The sequence below is a fragment of the Hemitrygon akajei genome, chromosome 1 (assembly GCF_048418815.1).
Source record: "Hemitrygon akajei chromosome 1, sHemAka1.3, whole genome shotgun sequence".
NCBI lineage: Eukaryota > Metazoa > Chordata > Chondrichthyes > Myliobatiformes > Dasyatidae > Hemitrygon > Hemitrygon akajei.
This window is the reverse complement of record NC_133124.1, coordinates 210554195-210581060: the sequence shown is the minus strand read 5'-3', so window position 1 is coordinate 210581060 and position 26866 is coordinate 210554195. Positions and strand designations below refer to the sequence as shown.

Genomic DNA, 26866 nt, shown 5'->3' with positions numbered 1-26866 from the left:
GTCCTCCGAATGTTTGGCCCTCAACTGATTGGTTACATTACGGAAACTTAGTGATGACATAGGGAGAGGATCTCGTCGCTGATTGGTTGGGTGGCGAACACTCTGCATTGTCTAGAATTGTGGCCATATTGATTATAAATGGGATCGAGGACTACATGTCTGTTTATGGAATTGTTTGCAGAAAACCATGGCGCAAGCAAACACGCGGCCTGCAAGAAAATTCCTAGAAACGTGGTCTTCCACAAACAATTCTATAAACAGACGCATAGACCGTGATCCCATTTATAAACCAATGTGGCCAAAATTCCAGACAACGCATAGAGTTTGCCCCGCAACCAATCAGCGACAAGACCCCCTCCCTATGTCACCACCGAGTTTCCATAGTGACAACCAATCAGCAACAGGACCCCCTCCCTATGTCATCACTGAGTTTCCTTAATGACAACCAATCAGCAGATTTGTAAGTATATAACGGCCAAGCATTCAGACGATACACCACAGTCAACAATGCACTGATGACACCTCCTCATATAGTGATGAGACGTTTGCAAAGAGATTGCCAACATCAGAGAACAAATCAGCCCAGCTTTTATTTCCCAGCTTAATCCCATCCGCTAATTCTCCCTCTTTGCTTTTCAGGATACTGTAACTACAACACGGCCTTGAGAGGAGGAAGCAGACAGACTGGGGGCTGTGAGAGAAAAAGACTTTACATTAGGCTACAGGCATGATTTCTATAAGAGAGTTACTATTATCAATTAGCATGATTGACTGCCAAAGCATGTACTCTATTGTACCGCCTAAAGGACTGAATGATTACTATTGGCACAAAGCTGGGAGGCACGCCACCAACAGAATAAGCCGGAAGAACGCCCTGGAACCAGGGCCGCATCCAAACAGCAATATCAAAACAAAATTCAGTCGCTTTACCGCTCATGTTTTTAATTGGGTTTTAACTAGCGAGTGGAGTTTCCAATACAGTTGTTTTGCTGTCTGTGGTTAACTTAATACTATGCAAAAACAGCAATGCACTGCAATATACTCAACAGCTGTCAGGGTAGGTACCAGACCAGCTGTCTAAAAAACAACTTTAGTTTGCATTAATGCTTTCCTGTCCCTCCTCCCATCCCACCTTTTGCTCGCTCACCGCTAATCCTTAGAGGACAAATTGTGCTTTGCGGCTTTTAAATTCTGTTTCTCTATTTTTTTAAAGGATTTTTTTTCTGTTGAGATTTGTGTTTGGTTTGAATATCGTCCTACTCCAGAAGAGGGCAGCTTTCTATGTTCGATGTACGTATTAAACAGTAAAGAGCCACTGTGTGAGTCTCTGTGAACCCTTAACTTAAAGCCTGCTCAGTATTGGACCAGACGGTGTCGGTTTTTGATCTCATACGAACTGAACACGGGAGGTTTAATTTCCCCTGCTCAGCCACTTGGTTAACCTACTTTGAGCAACATTTCTCCACCTTTGCAGCATGAAGGACATTCAACATAAATACTTTATAACCGGAAGAATTCTTACTCTTTTTTTAAACGTGAGCCTATTTTTCAGTTTGGCGTTGTCTCTCAATATCTGGTATGGTTATTACTTCAGGTTTCCCAGTACTGTTCATCACCAGCAGCACGGGCTTCAAAACGCAAGTTGTGATGCCCTCTAAATCCCCACCTTGCGGGAATCATTTTGGAACGCACATGACTGCTTGTTCCCGACTCTCCGGCACATTGCAAACCTGTGCAGCCAAACACTGCTTGATGAGTAAACCCCATTCACAGTCCCTTAGACTGGGTGGTTAATATGCCACTCCCATTCTGAAAGGAATTTTATCATTCTTTATCAAAATATGGGCAAGGCAGGCCACACCTGTTGAGCAAGTGAGCATTACCATGGAAAAATTCAGAGCTGGCTGCATTGGTTTGTGACAAGATTTCTGGGTAGGTTAGGTCAAAACAAGGACACTGATGATTCGATCGAATGTTTATGATCATCTGACAGCTTCATGGGGATTTTTACTGCTGCCTACTTTACATTTCCAAAATTTTAAACATTGAATTTAAATTTTGAAACGATTACTCTATGTGGTACTCCCGATGCAGCCTCCTCTACGTTGATGAGACCCATCATAAATTGGGCGACTGCTTTGTTGAGTGTCAAAAGTAGAATTTCCCAATGGTCAAACATTTTAAATCTTCTTCCCATTCCTTGTCCGACATATCGATCCATGGATTCCTCTTTTGCCACAATGAGGTGGAGGAGCAACTCTTCATAATCCATTTGGGTAGCCTGCAATCTGATGACGTGAACATAGATTTCTCCTTCTGGTAATTTCCCCCTCCCTCTTCGCTCTTCTATTCCCCAGTCTGGCTTCTTACCTCTTCTCAACAGCTGCCTATCACCTCCCCCTGGTGCCCCTCCTCCTCTTTCTCCCAGAGTCCACTCCCCTCTCCTATCAGATTCCTTCCTCTCCAGCCCTTATTTTCCCACCTACCTGGCTTCATCTGTCAACTTCTAGCTATCCTCCTTCCCCCTCCCTGCCCCACCTTTTTACAGTGGCGCCTTCCCCCTTCCTTCCAAGAAGTGACTTGGCCTGAAACGTCGACTGTCATAGATGCTGCCTGACCTGCTGAGTTCCTCCAGCATCTTGCTTTGGATTTCCAGCATCTGCAGAATCTCTTGTGGTTTTGAAACTAACCAGCAGTCATGCTACTTAAGAGATCTTAAGAACTTTCTTAGAGCAAATTCTCATTACTTGAGCCCTGCATCAAGTAATCATTAGCATCTTTACCTGATGCCAATGGTAATAGATATGAACTAACTATTACCATTGGCATCAACCCCATTGCTTGCCTGAATGGATGCTGAATATTTTGCTCAGGAATGTCTGTCCAACAGCTTCTGTATTTGTCCAATTAACTGGAGGTTTCCACATTCTCCCTTCCTCCTTTGGCCTCTGGTTTGAGTACTTCCTGTTTACCAACACGGTATGTGTCTACCTCGAACGTGGCAGCTTGATAGCTGTGGTATTTCTTTTCACAGATGGGACTGGTTTAGTTTACTTTGGTCAGCATGGCCAAGGCGGATTGAAGAACCTGCCTGTCTCTAATTTAGAGAGCAGTGCAAGAGGTGTAAATGGTGACAGGCTTGGCACGGGTTGGGTCTGCCCACTAGTGTGACCACAGGTAATTTTGTAGGAGCTGGGCTGACCCTGAAAAAAATATAGAGAGAAGTAGTAGTTCTGCGATCCCTCGAGTCGATTGGGATGTTCTCCTGAAGGGTTGTCTAATGGTGGGTCTTCAGGTGACTGCAGAGGCTGATGCATTATCCTCATATTCTGCCTCTGCGTGATTTTATTTAACGTGTGGAGGGTCTAGCGCAGGCAAATGCCACAAGGTCCTTGACAAATCAGGGTCAGGGTCCGGTGGCATGAAATGCAAGAAAACTGGGAAATCCTTCACTGTTGCAGTCTTCTTCTGCCTTCAATGGCTTTGTGATGTGTCATCATCTTCTGCCAGCTCCACTACTGAGATCTCGCTCGGATCGCCCTTTGTCTGGTACCTCTCCATTGACTTACCACCCGAGGTGACCCCACCAGGAGCTAAACTCCCAAGGGCATTGCTCACGGGATCTGAGGAGCTCCAGAGTCTCTCCACCACGAGGCGCCAATCCTCAGAGAAGTAGAGAGCAGCGCAAGAGGGGTCAGTGGTAACAGACTTGGCATGGGTTGGGCTCGTCCATTGGTCCAGCCATAGGTGATGCACCAGCAAAGTTCGCTGGGAATGGGAATCAGGGAAGCTTCAGAAGCACATAGATGGCAGGTGCATTGTCAGAATTAGCCCTACCCATGAGTAACGTCACTTACGATGGGGGTGAAAGCGAAACTGGACTTGAACGTGAAGTTGAGTTTGTTATATAGGCTGTCAGTGCTGACAGCATTAATATTTTGCACTTGTTTGCCTCAAATAGCATTCATTACCCAGGCAATAACTCCATCAAATTAGAGCTTTGTGTCCAATTGGCTTGAACTGGTGACTCTGATCTGAACAGAGTTTACAGATAACTACGCTCGGCAGGTAACTTGGTACACAGTGGCAATATCTCCAGCTGAACGGCAAGAGGTAGTGATTGGGGTGACCATCAGAACAGGGTGGGTCACATCTTCTGTAAAGACAAAGAGAGAGCCTCGCACTGACTGCAGCCTCTTCCACAAACTTTAGAAATCCCAAATCACACAAACCCAATCAAACACCTTTGAAGTGTGTCACCACTGTAAAATAGGAAACAGATCGATTAATGTGCGCACACAGGAAGCACCCCAAACTGTAAAATAATAATGATCAATGAATCTTTCACTGATGTTAATGGAAAGTTAACTATTAACAAGGACAAAAGGGAGAACTTCCTGAAATACTTCAAGAACAGCACAGAATCCTTTAGATCCTGCCGCAGGAACAGATGGAGCCCCAGCCTGATGTCTGATCCACGTAGCATTGTCTCATAGACGGTGCCCAGGTGGGAAGTGTGATTGAATCCTGATAAACAGGCTTCATTGCAGCCGTGTTAGCTGCCAGGGTAAGGTCATGCTTGCTCGAGACCCATTTTCTGTTCCTTGTAGGAGGTGACTTCTTACACCACACATTGTTAGTAATGCAGACTTGCAGATGCTTGAATCAGGGGAGCAACACACGAAAAGCTGTAGGAACTCAGCAGGTGAAATATGGGCTGATCTAGTCCAGATGAAGGACTTCGATCTGAAATGCCGGCTGTCCATTTCCCTTCATTAATACAGCCTGGCCTGAGTTCATCCAGCTTTCTGTGTGTTGCTAGTAATGGGACTGTACCTGAAACAAGGAGTTTTGTCTTGGAGTATCTGATTGGACATCTAAGAAGGGAAGGTAATCCGGCTGATGTGTTAAGTATGACAGAGAATGTGTGGGAGGAGGGAGGTGGGAGGGGAGTAGTGCAGTAGTGTGACCCTCACAGTGACCTTCCACACATTCCGCCCTATGTGGTCTGCCTCCAAAATCTAACCAAGCAAATCATGCTCAGGTAGCCACCCAATACTACGGGCTCAGATCCCTCCTCCAGCAATGTAATGGACATGTGTGCAAAGTCCACCGCTGGTTTCCTACATGCCCAGAGAAAAAAGATCTTCTCCTTGACCAGTCTGAAGATAGCCGTTTATCACAGAGCCTTGGGGAACCTCTCCTGAACACACAGCAGTGCATTGTGCTCACACCTGTGAAGGTGCAAGCGCACATTGGCCCCACAGACTCAGATGCAGTGAGGGTGTCCATGTCTTCATCCAGTGTGGGGTTGTGATGTTGCTGTAAATAGTTGACACTGCACCACTTGACCTCACTTATACAATATGGCTTCAAACGTCCCTCGCTGCTGAGAATGGAGAGCCCTCAGATCTCCTAGACCAGACAAAAATAGAAACTCCACCAGTGAGTAGGTAGTGCAACAGGGAAGTCTAAGACCAGAGGACACAGCGTCAGAATACAAGGAAGTCCCTTTAGAACAGAGATGAGGGGAATTTTTTTAGCTGGAGGGTGATGAATCTGTGGAACCCATTTCCACAGATGACTGTGGAGGCCAAGTCATTTTATTTAAAGCAGAAGTTGAGAGGGGATTGATTAGAAAGACATTAAATGTTACAGGAAGAAGACAGGAGAATAGAGTTGAGAGGGGCATGATGGAATGGCAGAGAAAACTTGATGGGCCAAATGGCCTAATTCTGCTCCTATGTCTTATGATGTAATAACAGAGGAGTTATTTTTCAGTATTTTATTGACTGATTTTAATGTGAGGTTTAAAGTGATACTGGGGTTAGTGAGCATGAGGTTACGAGTAGTCTGTGGGCAAGTGATACTTGATGCACATGAACCATGTGCCTTAGAGCCTCAAGGAGTGCACCTAGTATAAGCAATTTTGATAGCCCCAACTTTCTGCAGAAGGTGTGATCTTACAGCACCACTTTCACCAGTAAGTCGGTAATTTTGCAGCAGATTTGTAAAGGGCGGGGTTTCTGTCTACCTCTGGCCCATGCCATATCCTGCCAGGTGAATGGAAGAGGAGCTGATCTTCAAAGACACCAGGAGCCTCCAGACATCCTGGAGGAATGAAGCTGCTCGGGTAGCGAAGATCCAGTGTCTGAGAACATGTTCCCTTCCCCTGCAGACGAGCCCACAAACATTGTATTTGCATTGCACTCTGTTTGGTGTCAATTCAAACAGCCAGTGACCTCCACCTGACCAGCACGCCACATCAAATTACTAATATCATGTAAGTATATATAGCGAATAAAGTTGATGTTTGATCTTTGATGACCATGACTGGATTTTCAACGAAAGGCCATGGAGTGGCAATGAAAGCATTCTGCCCCATGGCAAAATCTCTGGGCCACTTAGTTTGACTGATGCTAGATCAGAACATGGAGAACTCCTCTGATACTTGAATTATCACTGCAAGATCTCTTGTGTTCACTGAGGAGAGCAGGTGAGACTCCAGGCTCCTCCTCTGAAAGGTGACTGCTCGGACATCACAGATCGCTCTCAGATCTACAACACAGAGTGGTGTACACAGATGGGCCTGGGGCAGTTACCATCATGACCCCTGAACCACAGGCATTTCACAATGTAAAATCTTATTTTCACTTGTCCAGCACAATTGCAAAAAACGTTGAGTGAGATATTGTTATTTTTTTATGGTCTACCACAATCGCAAAAATACTTTCACTTTATTGGGTGGCTCCTGTACCAAATAAAGTGGCCACTGAGTGTATGTTCATGGTCTTCTGCTGCTGTAGCCCATTCATCTCATTGTTCCACATGTGTGTTCAGAGAGGTTCTTCTGTGCACCACTGTTGGAACACATGATTATCTGAGTTACTGTCGCCTTCCTAGTGGCTTGAACCAGTCTGGCAATTCTCCTCTGCCCTCTCTCATTAACAAGACAAAAACTACCATTCGCTGGACATTTTTTTTGTTTTCTCACACCATTCTCTCTAAATTCTGGAGACTGGTGTACAAGAAAACCCCCAGGAGATCAGCAGTTCTCCTAGATCAGATATTCAGACCACCTCATCTGGAACCAACAATCATTCCACGGGCAAAGTCACTTTGATCACACTTCCTTCCTTTCGGATGTTTGGTCCAAACAACATCTGAACCTCTTGACCATGTCTGTAGGCTTTTCTGCATTGAATTGCTGCTACATGATTGGCTGATTAGATATTTACATTAATGAGCAGGCGTACCTAATAAGGTGACCACTGCGTGTACCTCCAGTTAAAAGTCAGACGGTATTGGATTTTCCAAGGTCAGCAAAGCCCCAGTAACAAACAAGGTTCCAATACTAGGCGGAAACAGACATTGGCCCAGCTGCCTCTCTTAGAGTAGGCTGAGCTCTTACCTGTTACTTCAGAGCCACCAAGGATGTCACAAGTACCAGCAAGTCTGCAGATCCTGGAAATCCAAAGCAACACACACAAAACGCTGGAGAAACTGATTTCCTCCAGCATTCTGTGTGTGCTCCTCCACCAAGGATATCCATTCATCACTTCGATGCAGTCAATGAGTTTGAGTGAATTCTGTTCCCATTATTTTCTCTGGACTACTAAATCCTTCCCTGATGCATCTGTCTTGTGGGTTCCTGTCTCTTAGTTGATGCCATATTGCGAAGCACAAGAAGGCACTGGATGTTTCTGCATTGCAGCCAAGTTGCTGGACTTAGAGCAGTGAACGGACCTTGTGTTATTCAATTAACACAGACCTACGCCTGGCAGCTTCTCTCTGTTGGTTAATTGAATGCAGTGTCCGGGGCGTAAGCACCAATTCCTCCACAAAGACTCTGTCCCAGCCAATCTGGGGCCAGCATCTCTGGAAGATACTACCAGAATGCACCTTATTGGCCTCTTTCTAGGACATGTGCATTGGCTCCTTTACAAACCATGACGCAGTTCAACTAAATACTGACGACAGCAGGCAGTTATACCAAACCGCTGACAAGGAGAATGCAGGAGTAAGAAAGCCAGAAGCGATACCTTGCAGTCTGTTTGCAGTTTTTTATCCCCTCCCCCCTCAAAGAGCCTCCAACCATAACCAAAATGAAATCAGCCTTTGCCCCCACTGTACAATGTTGAAAGATCCCTATTCGTGGCCTGTGTGAATTAATCCACACAAGGAAAAGCAGCCTTTAGGTGGTCTGCATTGAGTCTGGGCTTCAGATATTTGAACTAAAAGAATATGCACGAATGCAGACTAGTTCAGGACAAGCTTTGCCACCATCTTCACCTTCTGACAGGGATATAAGGGCTTTTGCCTTCTGACGCTACGCAGCCAGACAACAAAGAGCTGCTGGTGATGTGGTGTCCTTCACTGATGGTGGAGGGCAGAAACTGCTGCAATAAATGGTACTGGTCAAGGAGAGTTACCAGCTTCAATTGGAAAAAAAAGTGAAGTGATAGTGATGAGTGAGCGAGTGAGAATTATTTGGAAATGGTAGATGAACACATCTTACCCCCTTTCTTTCCAGTCCTGATGAAAGGTCTGCACCCGAAATGTCGACTGTTTATTCCTCGCCGTAGATGCTGCTGAGTTCCTCCAGCATTTTGTGTGTGTGTGTTGCTATGGATTTCCATCATCTGCAGAATCTCTTGTGTTTACACCTCTAAAGATCCACAAATATTTCATTGGAATTTAGCACAGGCTAATGGGATTATGTACACGTACCTCATTAATCTACTTTCATTGTTCCCTGAATGGGGAACTCAAAGCCCCAGCATTTATTTCCTCTAGTTAAACTCTTGAATGTTTAGAAGATGAGGAAGCATGAACTAAGAGAACACCTTCCTCTTCTGGTTATGTGTTGGGCGTTTGCAGGCTGTAAAATGCCACAGGCTGTCAGAGATTCCGTATTGCACCATGTCATGGAGGAACTGCAAATCCATGTACCCATTAAACCAAGGCTCAAAGCTATTCTAATTTAAAGTATTGATTATGAGGAAAAGAGGTGAAGGCTTTCTATTTTATTTTTAATTTCTGTTTAGAGATACAAAGAGCTGCTGGTGATGTGGTGTCCTTCGGTAATGGTGGAGGGCAGAAACTGCTGCAGTAAGTAGTACTGGTCAAGGAGAGCTGGAATACGAGACCCAGCCCATTATCCCTCATTGGCTAATTACCCCCATGTGACCAATTAACCTTCTAACCCTCACGTCTTTGGAATGTGGGAGGACACCCACCCGGAGAACATACAAACTCCTTCTAGACAGCGGCAGGAATTGAACCAGGATTGTCGGCGCCATATTAGCGTTATGCTAACCACTATGCTACCATGCCACCCCCCTCCCCCCCCCAAACTAACAAAATCCTTTATTTCTGAATCTGGAGAGCATGAAAGCCTTTCACTTGAAACCAGATTCTCGACGTTAGTCAGGCTATTAGCTTGCCATGATTAAAAAGCACACCTAGCCATGGGCTGCATTAATTGACCTAGATGAAAAGAATGCACAGATGCAGAGAGACAAAGGAAGAATATTAGCCTCCTAAAGCTGTGACTCGAGAAGCCTTTCACCCTTCCCCATTCTTCCCACAAGGAAAGTCCTGCTGAATCCCTGCTTCGTAAATCGAGGAAATGATCTACAGTAAGCTTTTCTGTCTTTTATTGTGTATCATACTTTTATTTCCTCTGAATTTGTACCTAACTCCATGCAGGTGGGGTTCACAGGCTAAACAGCTGCATTAAAATCTCTGGACTCTTTTGGGTTCAGAAGAATTCACAAACCGTAAAGTACAAGGATCAATCGCGAGGCCCAAATGAAAAATGGGAACTCTCCTGTGGTAATTGTATACAACTGAAAGAGATCCTACAGTTCACTTATAGCAATAATACGATGAACGCACCCCAGCTCCTTTGCACACCTTGAACTTGTGGCTGTAGACTTGTAGGTTTGGACGTTCCATCAGCCCAGCACCTCTCCACTCTGGGATAAAATCAGCAATCCAGGTCAGCGCCTGAGATCTCTAAGGGTACAGATGATGGCTCTGGCAAATAACAGGATACCCCTGTTCAAAACGGCTGTTTTGCAGAGGCTCAGTGACGATCTACGATGAGGAGGAGGAGTGTCATCAAGGCCTGCGTGGTGGGAGCACGGGTTATACACAAGTGGAGGGGTGATGGCGGGAGTGGGAGAGAAAGGGCACTGTCACTGTCAGAGCAAGTGGAGAGTGAAAGGGTGGTAGGTGGAGTACAAGCTGATTTGGATTTGTATTAATCTTATAGCATCTCACTGTAAGAAATGCTTCAGCATTTGCACAGAACTTGTATCAAGCATCAGCAGGAATGTTTAGCACTGTGACTGCTCATCAGGTTCAAAGCTATGGCTGTTTAGATATTAAACTGTAGAATGCTGATAATCAGTGAAATCTCTCTGGCACAGCTTTTTAGAATTTTACCAATGCCTCTTGGGTTTTTTTTTAAATCGTTGTTGTGAAGACAAGCCTTTTAAATTAGATTTACCTGTATCAAAGAATTGTATAAAGAAAATAAGTTTAACAGAAAAGCCATTTCTCTGTACACCAGCTGAATACTTCAAAAATAAATTAAAGGAGTTATTTAAAACACTTGACTATCCAGGAGCTTTTTGTTCTGTGTCGGCTACACAGGAGGAGCCTGTGTGGCCAAACTCTATGCCCAGAGTGTAGATCTGTGCACTCAATTTCCGTGATGTTGGAGAATGTTACCGAGGTTCTGCATTTATGGATTTGGACTATGGATTATGGACTTCTTCAGTCTTAAGATTTTTTTATATTCTGTGTGTTTCTTTCTCATTTTTATTGTGTGTGGAGGGAGGGGGGTTTTGGGGGTCGATGTTCTTGATTTGTTTCATGTGGGGGAAGGGGGTTTGGGGTGGTTGATGATCGTGTTGCCGTTCTTTTTTTGTGTGAGGGGTGAGTTTGCTGTTTCTCTTTGAACGGACTTCCATGGTTTTCCTTTGTTTTGTGGCTATCTGGAGAAGAAGCAGCTCAGAGTTGGGTATTGCATACATACTTTGATAATAAATGAACCTTTGAACCAATTTATTAAGGTTCAGCAATTATTTATTGAAAGTGTAATGGGTTCAGAAAGTTGTCCGATTAGGGTTAGTAAGCTGTAAGCTTGCTACGTTGGATCTGGAAGCATGGCGACACTTACAGGTTGCCCCCAGCACAATCTTCGGACCGTGTTGGTCCTTGACGCCAAACAATGCATTTTCCTGTAGTTCCCTGTTGATGGGTCTCAGCCCAAAATGCCAGCTCTTTATTCCTTTCCACAGATGCAGCCTGACTTGCTCAGTTCCTCCAGCATTGTGTGTGTGTAGGTTTCGATACATACATGACAAATAAAGCTAACCTTTAACATTTTTTTTAAATATAACCTTAATCCCAGAAGAACAGCAGCTACTTTCCAGTAACCTGCTTACTGATGTAGTGTCTGGGTTATTGCCAGGATCACTAAACTCTGGTCCTGATTGCAGTCTTGGCCTCAACATGGACACGGGGGCTTGATTTTAATGATACAATATTCAAGACTGCCGCTGCCTGTAAGGAGTTTGTATGTTCTCCCCGTGACTGCGTGGGTTTCCTCCGGGTGCTCCGGTTTCCTCCCACATTCCAAAGACGTACCGGTTGGTAGGGTCATTGGCCATTGTGAATTGTCCCATGATTAGCCCAGGATTAAGTCAGGGGGTTGCTGGGCAGTGTGGCTCGAAGGATCAGAAGGACATGTTCCATGCTGTATCTCAATAAATAAATAAATGTTTACAGATTCAAAGTACATTTATTATCAAAGTATGTATGCAGTATACAACCCTGAGATTCGTCTTTCCAGAGACTGCCGCGAAACAAACAAAAACCATGGAACCCATTAAGAAAGACATCAACACCCCCCATGTGCAAAAAAAATTGTGCAAATAGCACCGGAAAAAATAGTAAAAAACGCAGAACATAAAACACAGAATCGAAAGAGTCCAGACAGATTCAGTTCAGCGCAGTGATCGTAATCTGCAGACTGCCTGGAAATCCAGCCCAAACTAGCAACAAAAACAAAAGGAGCGACCAGAAATCAGAAACACATCATAACGTGAACGACAGAGTCCACCCACAAAGCGGGTCAATAAACCTCGCTCCAGCATCGAGATCATTCGCACGCAGGGACCTTCCTTCAGGAGTAGCGAGCAAGCAGGAGAGAGCAACCATCAAACACAGACACCTTCCTCCCGCAGCACTGAATGAGAGGATGGCAGACGATGCTCGACACCTGCTCGCTTTCTTCAGAAGTACGATGAGCTGGAAATTGGTTTATTATTGTCAGAGTAACATTTATTATCAAAGTACACATATATTTATATATATGTATTACCACGTATATACCTTAGGAATAATTTTGCCGCAAAATTTATAGGAAAATAAAGAAATACATTAGAATTTACAAAAAAAACTTCACATAAACAAAGACTGTCAAACAAGTTTGCAAGATCAATCTGTTGCTTCTGTCCCACTTTTCTTTCAGCCGTGTGTCCATTTAAGAATATCTTAAATGTCCTTAATGTATCTGCCTCTATCTCCATCCCTGGCACCGTGTTCCATGCACCCACTACTGTCTGTGTTTCAGTCCACAGTCGATCAGTCAACGTGGACACAGGTGATCAAAGGCACAGTCACCACATCCGGGACAACAGGTAGAGATTCCAAGGAATGTCCAATAGCCGCAGGGGTGTCAAACTCATTTTAGGTCACGGGCCGGATTGAGCAAAATGCAGCTTCATGCGGGCCGGATCAGTCGGACGCGTGCGAACGCAGCTTTCGTTGCCTCCGTTTTTTCAGCCTGCTCTCATGTGTCTCAGTCTCTGCTATAACTACAAAGTGTTTCACTTTACAAATTCCGTTTCTTATGAAGAAGACTGCCGAATAAACACTAAAAACCCTGAAAACCTGGTACCTGAATAAACTCAGCATTAGCCATATCATACGCCATAGGCGCTTCGATTACTGGGGCCAGCTTTAATAGTAATTAGATATTATCTCGCGGGCCAAAGATAATTCCACCACGGGCCGGATTTGGCCCGCGGGCCTTGAGCTTGACATATATGGCCTATAGTAATCCAGGGGGTGGTGTTTCCAGCCACTTTCTGGTGCACTATCCTCAATGGCAGGATGTTTGGAAAGGGCAGCCGGAATAGCCTTTGTAAATCGTAGCTGTTCACACGGTGGGCCTAGAGGGACTGAATGATTTATGGTGCCGGATTGGATGGCAGCCATGAGCTGCTTTGCCCTGATGGTGTCTACTTCCTTGAATGCCGGCAGAATTCTTTTCATCAAGGCAAGTGGAGATGAAAATTATCCGTTTTCCTGCTGATGTGCCTCTTAGAAAGCAGAAAGGCTTTGAGAACACAAGAAATAGGAGCAGGAGTCGGCCATCTGGCCCCTCAAGCCTGCTCCGCAATTCAGTAAGACCGTGGCTGACCTGGTCAAGTCCCATAACCCTTAATTCCCCTGCTATGCAAAAATCTATCTAACTGTGCCTTACATATATTTAATCAGGTAACCTCTATCGCTTCCCTGGGCAGAGAATTGTACAAATTCACTACTCTCTGGGAAAAGCAGTTTATCCTAAATCTATTCCCCACCCCTCGCCTGAATCTTGAGAAAATGTTCCTTAGTTCTAGTCTCACCTACCAGTGGAAATAACTTCTCCGCCTCTATTCCTTTCATCATTTTAAATGTTTCTGTAAGATCCCCACTCATTTCATGACATAGGAGCTGAATTAAGCCACTTGGCTTATCGGGTCTTCTCTGCTATTTGATCATGTGTGATTTATTTTTCCCCTCTCAACCCCATTCTCCTGCCTTCTCCCACAAGCTTTAATGCCCTTTCCAATTAAGAACCTTATCAAACTCTGCTTCAAATGTACCCAATGACTTGCCTCCAGAGCCATTGGTGGCAATGGACTCCACAGATTCTCCACCCTCTAGTTAAAGAAATTCCTCCTCACCTCTGTTCTAAAGGGACGTCCTTCTATTCTGAGGCTGTGGCTGTGTCCTCTGGTCCTCGTGCAAATTTCTACAGCTGTGGAGAGCATTATAAACGGCTGCATCGCCATCTGGTATGGGGGAGGGGGCGGTGGGCAGCTACTGCACAGGATCAAGATAAGCTGCAGAGAGTTGTAAACTGAGTCAGCTCCATCATGGGCACTGGCCTCCCCAGCCTCCAGGACATTTTCAAGGAGTGATGCGTCAAAAAGGAGGCATCCAACATTAAGTAAGTTCCTCCTCATCTCTGTCCCAAAGGGATGTCCTTCTATCCTGAGGCTGTGTCCTCTGGACTTCATGTTATCTATTCATGTGTATTTGTACCTATATGGGATGGCGAGGTCTGGGGCTGACGTCCTGCTCAACCAGGGGAAGTGCACGTGCGATACATCGCCTCTCCTTTCCCGGTGTAGTGATCACCACGTGGTCACTGTCTGGCTTTCTAGGGAGGAGGCCACTGCAAATGACCTCTCCTACACTACTACTGTATCCATAGCAACACCTGCTCGTCGGTACCCCCCCCCCCCCCCCGTTTCCACTGAGCTTGCTACGTCATGGCGCGACCGAGTGTCCGGCGGTATAACTGGATGAGTAGGCTGGGCTCGTTAGTCTTGGTTGGCAGCCAGCCTAAGAGAAGGACAACTCTGACTCCAAACCCGGGCAGGTGGGCTCGTCAGCCTTGTCAGGCCATCCACCTAGGAGAAGGACTCTCCGATGTAACTCCTATGACCCGAGGACCTCGCTGTCACCGTCCCAGCTTGCTAGGTTATGGCAGACGAACCCCGGATGTAAAGGGTGGGGCCAGTACCGCGCACACTGCACTCCACCTTAAAAAAAACCATTGTGCAGGCAGGACACACCCACATCTACGACCATCCTCCCCGAAGAGCCTGCAGCCCCCTTCCTAAATCTTCGTTCGCGAAGCCAAGCCATGAATGAATGAAGTGAATGTACCTAGATGGGTTGCTGTCAAGCTTCTTTGTGTTTGCGTGTGTGTTACGTAATGTGAGAGGACATTCTGGGTTGGATGACTTACCAGTAAAATGCACAGCACACACTTTGTTCCTTGCTTCTAACCACCCCTCAGCTTCCCCATAAACACTGACATAATATCTGGCAATGAGGTGACAGGTCCTCATCCCATTTTTATTGCTTTTACCCCTTTGGAAAGTAAAAAGGTCCAAGTACAACACTGACATTGTGTGATGTGACTGAGCAAAAAGAAGCAAGAGCGTGGTAAGTGAAGAGTCCGAGGGGAGTGAGCACAGAACATAAAAAAGCTATGCATAGCTGATGCACCATCAATAACTCTCTCTGAGACGTGAAGTCGAGATATCGGCTTTTATTGACTGGAAGAAAGAACAAGCAGTAGTTGACCACCATGCTACATCCTGGAGAATGAGGGCCGGGCTCAGACCTCAATCGCCTTTATACCGGGGTCTGTGGGAGGAGCCACAGGAGCAGTCAGCAGGGGGCGTGTCCAGACAGGTATATGTAGTTCACCACATTCACCCCCCCCCCCCCCTTGTTTTAAAAGAGAGTCCCCATGTGGTGAAGTTCCTGACAAGTATATTTACAGGTTAAGTCTATCAGGTGGTTGAATCTGTCACTGTGATCTACGTAGCACCGGCTGTGATTGCACAGATGCTGGTGGTGGTGATTGCACAGATGCCGGTGGTGGTGATTGCACAGGTGCTGGTGGTGGTGATTGCACAGGTGCCGGTGGTGATTGCACAGGTGCTGGAGGTGGTGATTGCACAGGTGCTGGTGGTGGTGATTGCACAGGTGCCGGTGGTGATTGCACAGGTGCTGGAGGTGGTGATTGCACAGGTGCCAGTGGTGATTGCACAGATGCTAGTGGTGGTGATTGCACAGGTGCCGGTGGTGGTGATTGCACAGGTGCCGGAGGTGGTGATTGCACAGGTGCCGGTGGTGGTGATTGCACAGGTGCCGGTGGTGATTGCACAGGTGCCGGTGGTCGTGATTGCACAGGTGCCGGTGATGGTGATTGCACAGGTGCCGGCTGTGATTGCACAGGTGCCGGTGGTGATTGCACAGGTGCTGGTGGTGATTGCACAGGTGCCGGTGGTGATTGCACAGGTGCCGGTGGTGGTGATTGCACAGGTGCTGGTGGTGATTGCACAGGTGCCGGTGGTGATTGCACAGGTGCCGGTGGTGGTGATTGCACAGGTGCCGGTGGTGATTGCACAGGTGCTGGTGGTGATTGCACAGATGCCAGTGGTGGTGATGGTGATTGCACAGGTGCCGGTGGTGATTGCACAGGTGCCGGTGGTGATTGCACAGGTGCCGGTGGTGGTGATTGCACAGGTGCCGGTGGTGGTGATTGCACAGGTGCCAGTGGTGGTGATTGCACAGATGCCGGTGGTGGTGATTGCACAGATGCCGGTGGTGGTGATTGCACAGGTGCCGGTGGTGGTGATTGCACAGGTGCTGGTGGTGGTGATTGCACAGGTGCCGGTGGTGATTGCACCGGAGACGGTGGTTGTGCTGGTTCCGGCCTAACTGGAGGTGTCAGCCCACTAGGCGTCAGTGATCCCTCATGCGTGTGCGTGGCGCCTGGTATATGCGCGTACGAGACGCCTGGTATAGGAGTGTCGTGAGGAGTCTGTGTAGGGCTCGGTGTGCGCGGTGTCACCTCGGGTACAGGGTTCATAGTTACCATGGAGTGTTCGGGGTAGTGGTCTGCTGCTCCTGCGGGGGCCAGGTCGCGGATGGAGACCGTGTCCTCCCGCCCATCAGGCAAGATCACATAGGCATACTGGGGGTTCGCATGTAGAAGGTGAACCCTCTCGACCAGCGGGGAGTATTTATTACTCCTCACATGTTTCCGGAGCAACACTGGCCCTGGGGACATCAGCCAAACCGGTAGGGTGGTCCCAGTGGCAGACTTCCTGGGAAAAGAGAATAGGCGCTCGTGAGGGGTGGCATTGGTGGACATACATAACAGGGAGCGGATAGAGTGGAGTGCCTCAGGGAGGACCTCCTGCCATCGAGAGATCGGCAACCCTTTTGACTTAAGGGCTAAAAGTGTGGCCTTCCACACTGTGGCATTCTCCCTCTCCACCTGTCCATTCCCCCGGGGATTATAACTCGTGGTCCGACTAGTAGCAATACCCCTAGCCAGCAGGTACTGGTGCAGCTCATCACTCATAAAGGAGGACCCTCTATCACTGTGGATATAGCAGGGATATCCGAACAGAGTGAAGAGCTGGCGCAGGGCTTTTATGACGGACGTGGCAGTGTTGTCGGGGCAGGGGATGGCAAAGGGGAACCGCAAGTACTCGTCGATAATATTGACAAAATAGACATTGCGATCGGTGGAGGGAAGGGGGCCCTTAAAGTCAACACTCAGTCGCTCAAAGGGGCGGGTGGCCTTGATAAGTTGCGCCTTTTCAGGATGGTAGATGTGCGGTTTGCACTCAGCGCAGACTTGGCAGTCACTGGTCACCGTCCTGATGTCCTCAAGGGAGTACGGCAGGTTCCGGGCTTTCACGAAATGATAAAATCGGGTGACCCCTGGGTGGCAAAGATGTGCATGGAGGGCGTATAGCTGGTCGAGCTGTGCGCTGGCACACGCTCCCCGGGATAGGGCATCAGGGGGCTCATCGAGCCTTCCAGGCCGGTACAGGATACCATAGTTGAAGGTGAAGAGTTCTATTCTCCACCGCAAAATTTTATCATTTTTGATTTTGCCCCGCTGTTGGTTGCTGAACATGAACGCAACTGAGCGCTGGTCGGTCAGCATGGTGAACCATTTGCCGGCGAGATAGTGCCTCCAGTGCCTAATAGCTTCCACTATGGCCTGGGCTTCTTTCTCCACCGCGGAGTGCCGAAGTTCAGAGCCTTGAAGGGTACGAGAAAAGAATGCTACTGGCCTGCCTGCCTGATTGAAGGTAGCAGCAAGCGCGAAATCGGAGACGTCACTCTCTACTTGGAAGGGAATGGTCTCGTCCACTGCATGCATCGTTGCTTTGGCAATGTCCCCTTTAATGCAGCTGAAGGCCGCGCAGGCCTCGGCAGAGAAGGGAAATGTGGTGGACTTGACCAGGGGGCGGGCCTTGTCTGCGTAATGGGGGACCCATTGGGCGTAATAGGAAAAGCCCAGGCACCGTCTGAGGGCTCTGAGGGTGGTGGGAAGAGGGAGCTCTAACAGGGGGCGCATACGGTCAGGATCAGGGCCAATGACCCCGTTTTCCACGACATACCCAAGGATAGCGAGTCGGGTGGTTCCGAACACACACTTGTCCCTATTATAAGTAAGGTTCAGGGCTTTGGCCACTTGGAAAAATTGTTGGAGGTTGGCGTTGTGATCCGGCCAGTCGTGACCACAGATGGTGATGTTATCCAGATAGGGAAATGTGGCCTTCAGTTGGCACTGGTCCACCATCCGGTCCATTTCCCTCTGGAAGACCGAGACACCATTTGTGACACCGAATGGGATGCGCAGGAAGTGATAGAGCCTGCCTCCCGCCTCGAAGGTGGTGTAGGGGCGGTCCACTGGGCGGATGGGGAGCTGGTGATAAGCGGATTTCAGATCTATTGTCGAGTACACCTTGTACTGAGCTATCTGGTTGACTATATCCGCGATGCAAGGTAGGGGGTACGCGACAAGCTGCGTGAACCTATTGATGGTCTGGCTATAGTCCACAACCATCCTATTTTTCTGCCCGGTCCGAACAACAACCACCTGGGCCCTCCAAGGGCTTGTGCTTGGCTCAATGATTCCCTCCCCGAGCAGCCGCTGCACCTCTGACTGAATGAAGGCCCTGTCCCCCGCGCTGTACCTCCTGCTCTTAGTTGCCACAGGTTTACAGTCGGGAGTCAGGTTGGTGAACAACAGTGGGGGAGGGATCTTGAGGGTGGAGAGGCTGCAAGTGGTGTCAGTAGCGCAGCTGTTGGCATGGTGCTGGGCGGGATGTGTGGTTCAGTGTGTGTGTGTGGTCAGTAGCGGGGTATATGGCGAGGTCCCACAAAACTGAGGATTCCTGACAGTGAGTGATGGGAGGGGCCCGTCATATGCCATAGTCACACTTTCGAGATGGCTCTGGAAGTCCAGCCCCAATAGCACAGGCGCGCACAGTTGATGCATGACCAGTAGCGCAAAGTTCCGATATTCTGTGCCCTGCACCACCAATGTCGCTACACAACCCACCCGGATGTCTGTGGAATACGACCCAGAAGCCAATGTGACCCTCTGGCTTACCGGCCGTGTCACGAGTCCGCAGCATTGCACCGTGTCCGGGTCAATAAAACTCTCAGTGCTGCCTGTGTCAAACAGGCAGCTAGTCCTGTGCCCCTCCACCAGAATGTCCACCATTGACCTTGCAAGCTGGTGTGGGGCGCTTTGGTCGAGGGTTACAGTGGCCAGAGTTGAACTGCCGTCTTGGTGCCCGGTAAGCACCGGTGGGTAGGGGGCGGGGCATGTTGGCACCGACAAAGATGGCCGCCCCCATCTGGGCATTTTAAGATGGTGGCCCCCATGCCTCACACGTCGCGCTGCCCGACCCCGCTCGTGGTTTAGACTTACAGACCTTGGCGAAATGGCCCTTCTTCCCGCAGCTGGAGCAGGTTGCTTCTCGGGCTGGGCAGCGTTTTCGGGGGTGCTTTTCGAGTCCGCAGAAGTAACACACTGCGCGGGCTTGCGACTGGCAGCAGCTGTGGTCGGGTTCGGGGAGTTCGTGAAATCGCGACTGGCAGCGGCGTTGGCGAATTCGCTCGCGGGAACCGGCGGCGGCGGGGTCTGAGATGTCCATGGAACCGGCGGGGGATCGCGCAGCTGGACAGCGTCAGTGTTGTGCAGAGCAGCCTCCAGCGTGTCGGCCGTCTCGATCGCTGAGCGTAAGGTAAGATCGGCATTTTCCAGCAGCCGCTGGCGCACATACACTGACCTGATTCTTGTAACAAAGGCATCTCGTACGAGGAGCTCCGCATGCTGTTCCGCCGTGAGTGTTTTGCAATCGCAAGTCCGCACGAGTGTCTGTAGGGCTCAGAGAAACTCGGCGCTCGACTCTCCAGGCCACTGTCGTCGCGTAGCTAAGCGATGTCTTGCGTAGACGGTGTTCACCGGCCGCAGGTACTGTCTTTTGAGGGCGTCCAGTGCCCCTTCGTAGGTTGGCAGGCCTCTGATAAGTGAGTAAACTTTTGGGGTGACCCTCGAGAGGAGAATTCGGTGCATAACAGCGGGTTCAGTTGCACTAACCTCCTCCAAGTATGATTGGAAGCATGCAAGCCAGAGTTCAAAGGCAAGAGCTGCTTCAGGGTCTTGGGAGTCCAAATCCAATCTCTCTGGACGTAAAACGCTTTCCATGTTTTAAAACTTCCAGTCAATAAAAATTGATGCACCATCAATAACTCTCTCTGAGACGTGAAGTCGAGATATCGGCTTTTATTGACTGGAAGAAAGAACAAGCAGTAGTTGACCACCATACTACATCCTGGAGAATGAGGGCCGGGCTCAGGCCTCAATCGCCTTTATACCGGGGTCCGTGGGAGGAGCCACAGGAGCAGTCAGCAGGGGGCGTGTCCAGACAGGTATATGTAGTTCACCACAATAGCCCATTGCTCTACTCTCTCTACAGCCATGACTGTGCAGCTAGACATAGTTTAAATACCATCTATAAATTTGCTGATGATTGTTGGTAAATCTCAGATGGCAATGTGAGGGTGTACAGGAGCAAGATATACCAGCTAGCTGGATGATATCGTAGCAACAACCTTGCACTCTGTCAGTAAGATCAAAGAACTAATTGTGGTCTTCAGAAAGGGTAGAACGAGGGAACACAAACCAATCCTCATTGAGTGATCAGAAGTGGAGAGAGTGAGCAATTTCAAGTTTGTGGGTGTCAATATCTCTGAGGATCTAACCTGGTCCCGACGTATTGATGCAGCTATAAAGAAGGCAAGACAGTGACAATATTTCATTAGGAGTTTGAGGACATTTGGTTTGTCAGCTGAACACTCGAAAACCTCCACATATGTACAATGGAGAGCGTTGTGACTGTTGCATCACTGTCTGGTATGGGGGCAGGGGCTGCTGCACAGCATTGAAGTAAACTGCAGAAAGTTGTAAAATTAATCAGTTCCATTATGGGTACTAGCCTCCGTAATACCCAGGCTATCTTCAAGGAACAGTGCCTCAGAGCCCTCACTAGTCAGACATGCCCTCTGCTCATTGTTATCAACAGGGAGGAGGTTCAGATGCCTGAAGACACACACTCAGTGATTCAGGAACAGCTTCTTCCCCTCTGCCATCCAATTTCATTGAACCCACAAACATTACCTCACTACCTTTTTTAGTTTCTGTTTTTTTCACTACTTGTTTTAACTGCAGCATTTAATATACATATATACTTACTGTAATTCAGTTTTTTTCTATACTTATCATGTATTTCATGGTACTGCTGCTGCAAAGATAACACATTTCACGACATATGCCAGTGATATTAAACCTGATTCTGATTCTCATTCTGAATAAAACAAATAAGAGAGGGGGATGGATAAGACCGGCTAACTTTCCAGGAACGTGATTGAGTGTGAACATGGCGACGATGTTTGGAAATATGGGACTGTATGACAAAACAACAGAGCTATGGAGTTCAGATACTAAAAGATTTGAGTGTTTTGCACTGGTAAATCTAATTCCAGATGATATTCATGTTCCAACTTTTCTAACTGTGATGGGTGCAAAAACGTTCAATTTGTTACACAGTCTAGTGCAACCTGCTAAGCCTGGCAATAAGCCTTAAGAGGACATAGATAAAGTCTTAAAAGAACACGATTCACCTAAACTTTTAATTATTACTGAGAGGTTTAGATTTCATAAAAGGAATTAAAAGAAAGGTGAGACTGTTGCTCAGTTTGTGTTGGTAGTGAAGCAATTGTCTGAACACTGATTTTGGGCAGTCGCTGAATGACACTTACATATGTAGTCAGGCAATTCAGAAACGTTTGCCTACAGAAGTCAGGCTAACATTACAGAAGGCGATTGGAGATGACAGCTAAAAAAACACGACCATTAAGAGCACCTTCCCAAGTTTGTAAAGTTTCTACTGGCTTTAAGGATAAAATGTCTGTTGGCAATCAATGTTACTTAATCAGCAAGGCCATTCGTCCCCCTCAGGGTGCCCCCTATTGACAATGCAGGACTCAAGCCAAGATCTATACATTCAGCACCATGAGATACAATGACTTTGCCATTATCCCCATCACAGGAACAGGCAGCCTCCAGACAGATTGAATCTCTAGTTTAGTGACTAACCCTCAGTACACTAGCTACAATCATCTCTAGGGTTATGTCTGGAATAGAGGCAGTCTAACCTTTTTGCCTAGTTTAGAGAAAAAATTGTTTTTTGCTGTTGGTTGAATTTGATGCATATTCCATTGAATATTAATAATTCAGCAACTGGCCTGTGTATGGGAAGGGGGAGATGTTTAAAGTAAGGGGGGAGGATATGTTATATATTCACATATATTTTGAACTTTACCGGTTGCTTCCCTGAATGTGTCACATACTGAACATAATTGTCTAATGTGAGAGGGAATTCTGGGTAGATGACTTACACACAAAACAAACAGCGCATATTTTGGACCTCACCTCTATCCGTCCCCGTATGTGTTATTGAAGGCCGCCCAACTTCTCCTTACCACTATCATAACATCTAGACTCTCCCACTATCACAGGGGTTCCCAACATTTTTAATGCTGTGGCCCCCTACCATTAACTGTGGACTCCAGGTTGGGAACCCCTGCTCTATTGGACACTTCGTCTCCACGTCTACTCTACCCAGGATTTTCGATCTTCGGTAGCTATCTATGAGATCTCCCTCATTCTTCTAAACTCCAGCGAGTACAGGCCCAGAGACATCAGGCACTCCTCATACATTAACCACGTCAGAATGTGACTCACTCACTACAGGACGCCCAGGTTCTGACTCGGTATCGCTTGTGCTTGGGTTGATGAGTGGCAGGTTTCACTCAGATTCCAGGTAAAGCCTTCACACCTTTCCTATGATCGACCTCCATTTCCCCATCAAATCACAATATTCAGTATCAGCACCATCACCACTGATCAGAGCTCAGCTGGGCCAAACTCAAACTGTGACTACAAGAACCTGTGAGTGACGAACGCCATGACACTTCAAATACTTTCTAGTATAGATGAGGCACAAACAGTATAGCATGTTATGGGCCCTTCTGCCCACAATATTGTGCAGACCTTTTAACTTACTCCGAGATCAATCTGACCAATCCCTGTTAGATAGACATGACGCTCTGAGCCATCAAATGCTCCTTATATGTTAACACATTTGTCTTTCTCACAAATGTTAAGAGTCTCTTAAATGTAATAATGTATCTGCCTCTGTCACCACCCCATTGTGTCTATCTAAGTCTCTTAAATGATACCAATATATCTGCCTCTACCACCACCCCTAGCATTCCATGATCCACTCTCTGTTTAATAAACTTACCTCTAATATTGAGTTTATACTTTTCACCAATCTGATTAAAAGTATTCTCTTCTATTAGCCGTTACAACCCTGAGAAAAAGGCACTGGCTGTCCAATGCCTCATATCATCTTATACACCTCTATAAAATTGGCATTTATCGCCGTTTGGTCCAAAGAGAAACTCCCTCGCTCACTTAATCCTTCCTCGTAAGACATTGTTTCTAATCCAGGCAGAATCCTGGCAAATCTCCCCTGCACTTTCTCTAAAGCTTCCACATCTTTCCCATAATGAACTGACCAGAAAAGAACACAATACTTCAAGTGTGGTCCAACAAGAGTTATGTGGATCTGCAGCATTACCTTGCGATACGGAATAATCTCCACTTGCCTGGATGAAAACAACCCAGACAACATTCAAGGTGTGAGACGTCATCAGAGCAACTTTATTGAGAGATACAGCATGGTAACAGACTTAACGAGACCATGCCTCACAATTACACCCATGTGACCAATTAAGCTACTAACACGTACATCTTTGGAACACAGAAGGAAACTGGATCATGCGGAGGAAACCCACGTAGTCACAGGGAGAACATACAGACTCCTTACAGACAAGAGCAAAAGTGAACCTGGGTTTCTGGCACTGTAATGGTGTTGTGCAAACCACTATACTACCATGTCATCCACAATACAATCCATGACGGCCAGCCCATTCACCCGAAACCCTCATTCCCTCCGTCACCAGCACAGTGTAGACGCAGTGGGAACAGCAGCAATTCAATAGTATTCAGAGTCAGGTTTGATATCACCGGCAGATGTTGTGAAATTTGTTGTCTTTGCTGCAGCAGTACAATGCAAGTTCAAGTTCAAGTTGTTTTTATTGTCATTTCGACCACAAACTGCTGGTACGTCGTTCCTCCAGGACCCTGGTGCTACATGAAACAACACAGAACTACACTAGACTATGTGAGGCAGCACAAGGCTACACTAGACTACGTAAAAGAACATAAAAACTGCACCAGTCTACAGACCTGCACAGGACTACAAAGTGCACAATACAGTGTAGAGCAGTACAATAATTAATAAACAAGACAATAGGCACAGTAGAGGACAAATTACAATATAATAATAAATGATGTAGATGTCAGTCTAGACTCTGGGTATTGATTAGTCTGATGACTTGGGGGAAGAAACTGTTGCACAGTCTGGTCGTGACAGCCCGAATGCTTCGGTACCTTTTGCCAGACGGCAGGAGGGAGAAGAGTTTTGTGTGCGGGGTGCGTGGGGTCCTTCACAATGCTGTTAGCTTTGCGGGTGCAGCGTGTAAATGTCTGTAATAGCGGGAAGAGAGACCCCGATGATCTTCTCAGCTGACCTCACTATCCGCTGCAGGGTCTTGCAATTCCTGAACCAGGCAGTGATGCAGTACATAATAATATAGAAAAAACGTGAATTACAGTGAGAAGGTATATATTAAATAGTTGAATCAAATAAATAATGCAAAAAAAAAGTAGTTAGGTAGTGTTCGTAGGTTCAATTCAGAAATTGGATGGCAGGGGAATTCCTGAATAGCTGAGTGTGTGCCTTCAGAGCCCTGTACTTCCGTCCTGATGGTAGCAATGAGAAGAGTACATATCCTGGGCGATGGGTGTCCTTAATGATGGATGTCGCCTTTTTTGAGGCATTGCTCCTTGAAAATGTCTGGATACCACAGAAGCTAGTGCTCATGATGGAGATGACCAAGTTTACAACTCCCAGCAGCTTACTTTGATCCTGGTGCAGAAGCAGCCCCCCCCCCCCAACCTATACAAGACAGCGAAGCAGCCGGTTAAAATGCTCCCCAAGGTACATCTGTAGAAATTTGCGAGTGTCTTTGGTGCCATATCAAATCTCCCCAAACAGCTAATGAAGTATAGCCGCTGTCATGCCTTCTTCGTAGCTGCATCAATAGGTTGGGCCCAAGACAGACCATTAGAGATATTGACACATAGGAACTTGAAATTGCTTGCTCTTTCCACTTCTGACCCCTCTATGAGGACTGGAGTGTGTTCTCTCATCTTACCCTTTCTGAAGACTCTTTGGTTGTACTGACGTTGACTATTGCTGCAATACCACTCAACAAGCTGATACATCCCACTCCTTAACGCCAGTATTCCGACTGCCTTTCTGAATCCTCCTATGACCACAGAGGTTGGTGTATGGCAGCTTAACTGTTCACAGACCCCTGTAGGCTATTGGAAAAGTTCAACTCAACAAACCTGATTCTAATTCAAAGGGTAGAGAGGGGTAGTACAGGGGAGATGTGCGGGACAAGTTTTTTTCCAACAGAGGGTGGTGGGCGCCTGGAATCTGCTGCCAGAGGCAGATATGCTGGATGTGTTTGGGAGGCTGTTGGATAGGATGTTCAGAATCAAGTTTGATACCACTGGCGTGTGTCATGAAATTTGTTGTATTGTGGCAGAAGTACATTGCAATGTATAATAATAGAAAATGTAAATTACAGAAAGAAATATGTAAATAAATAGTGCAAAAAAAAAGAAAAAAGAAGTAATGTCCATTCCAAAATCTGATGGCAGAGAGGAAGAAGCGGTTCATGAATTGTTGAGTGTGTGCCTTCAGGCTCCTGTAGCTCCTCCCTGACGGTAGCAATGAGAACAGGGCATGTGGTGCTAGAGGTCCTCAATGATGGATGCTGCCTTTTTGAGGCATCGCTCCTTAGAGATGTCCTTGATACTACAGACGCTAGTGCCCATGGTGAAGATGACTAAGTTTACAACTTTCTGCAACTTATTTCGATCCTGTGCAGTGCCCACCGCCCCCCCCCCACCCTATACCAGATGGTGATGCAGCCAGTTCGAATGCTCTCTGTAGTACATCTAGATATTTTTGAGTGTCTGTGGCGACATACCAAATCTCCTCAAAATCCAAGTGAAATATAGACTCTGTCAAGCCTTCTTTGTAATTGGATTGATATGTTAGGCCCAGGACAAATCTTCAGAAGCATGTGAATGTGCAAGGAATGGAGAAGTTTGAAGACTTTGTAGGCATAAGCAATACTGTTTAATTGGCCTTGTGTTTAATTTATTTCTTTAGAGATACAGCACGGAGTAGGCCCTTCCTGCCCCACCTGGCAACCCCCAACAAGCCACGATTTAAATCTAACCTAACAAAGACAACTTACAAAGACCAGTTAACCTGCCCGTTAAGTCTTTGGACCGTGGGAGGAAACCGGAGCACCTGGGGCGGTAAACGCATACACTCCGCGGGGAGGACTTACAGGGACTCCTTGCAGAGGATGCCAGAATTGAACTCCCACCTCCGACCCTACGGGC

General features: G+C 47.1%; 1 protein-coding gene across 15 annotated transcripts in view; it reads left to right on the top strand.

The window, feature by feature from the left end:
• Nucleotides 1–10620, top strand: part of LOC140735009 (ankyrin-1-like) — a 454172-nt gene extending 443552 nt beyond the window's left edge. For all 15 annotated transcript variants that reach the window (XM_073059891.1, XM_073059868.1, XM_073059867.1 and 12 more), the window contains one exon: nt 640–10620. Coding sequence is in view for 1 of the 15 variants with exons in the window: in XM_073059855.1 (XP_072915956.1) it covers nt 640–666 (27 nt within the window). In the remaining 14 variants the exon portion in view is untranslated. The remainder of the gene's footprint in view (nt 1–639) is intronic.
• The last annotated feature ends 16246 nt before the right edge of the window (nt 10621–26866 follow it).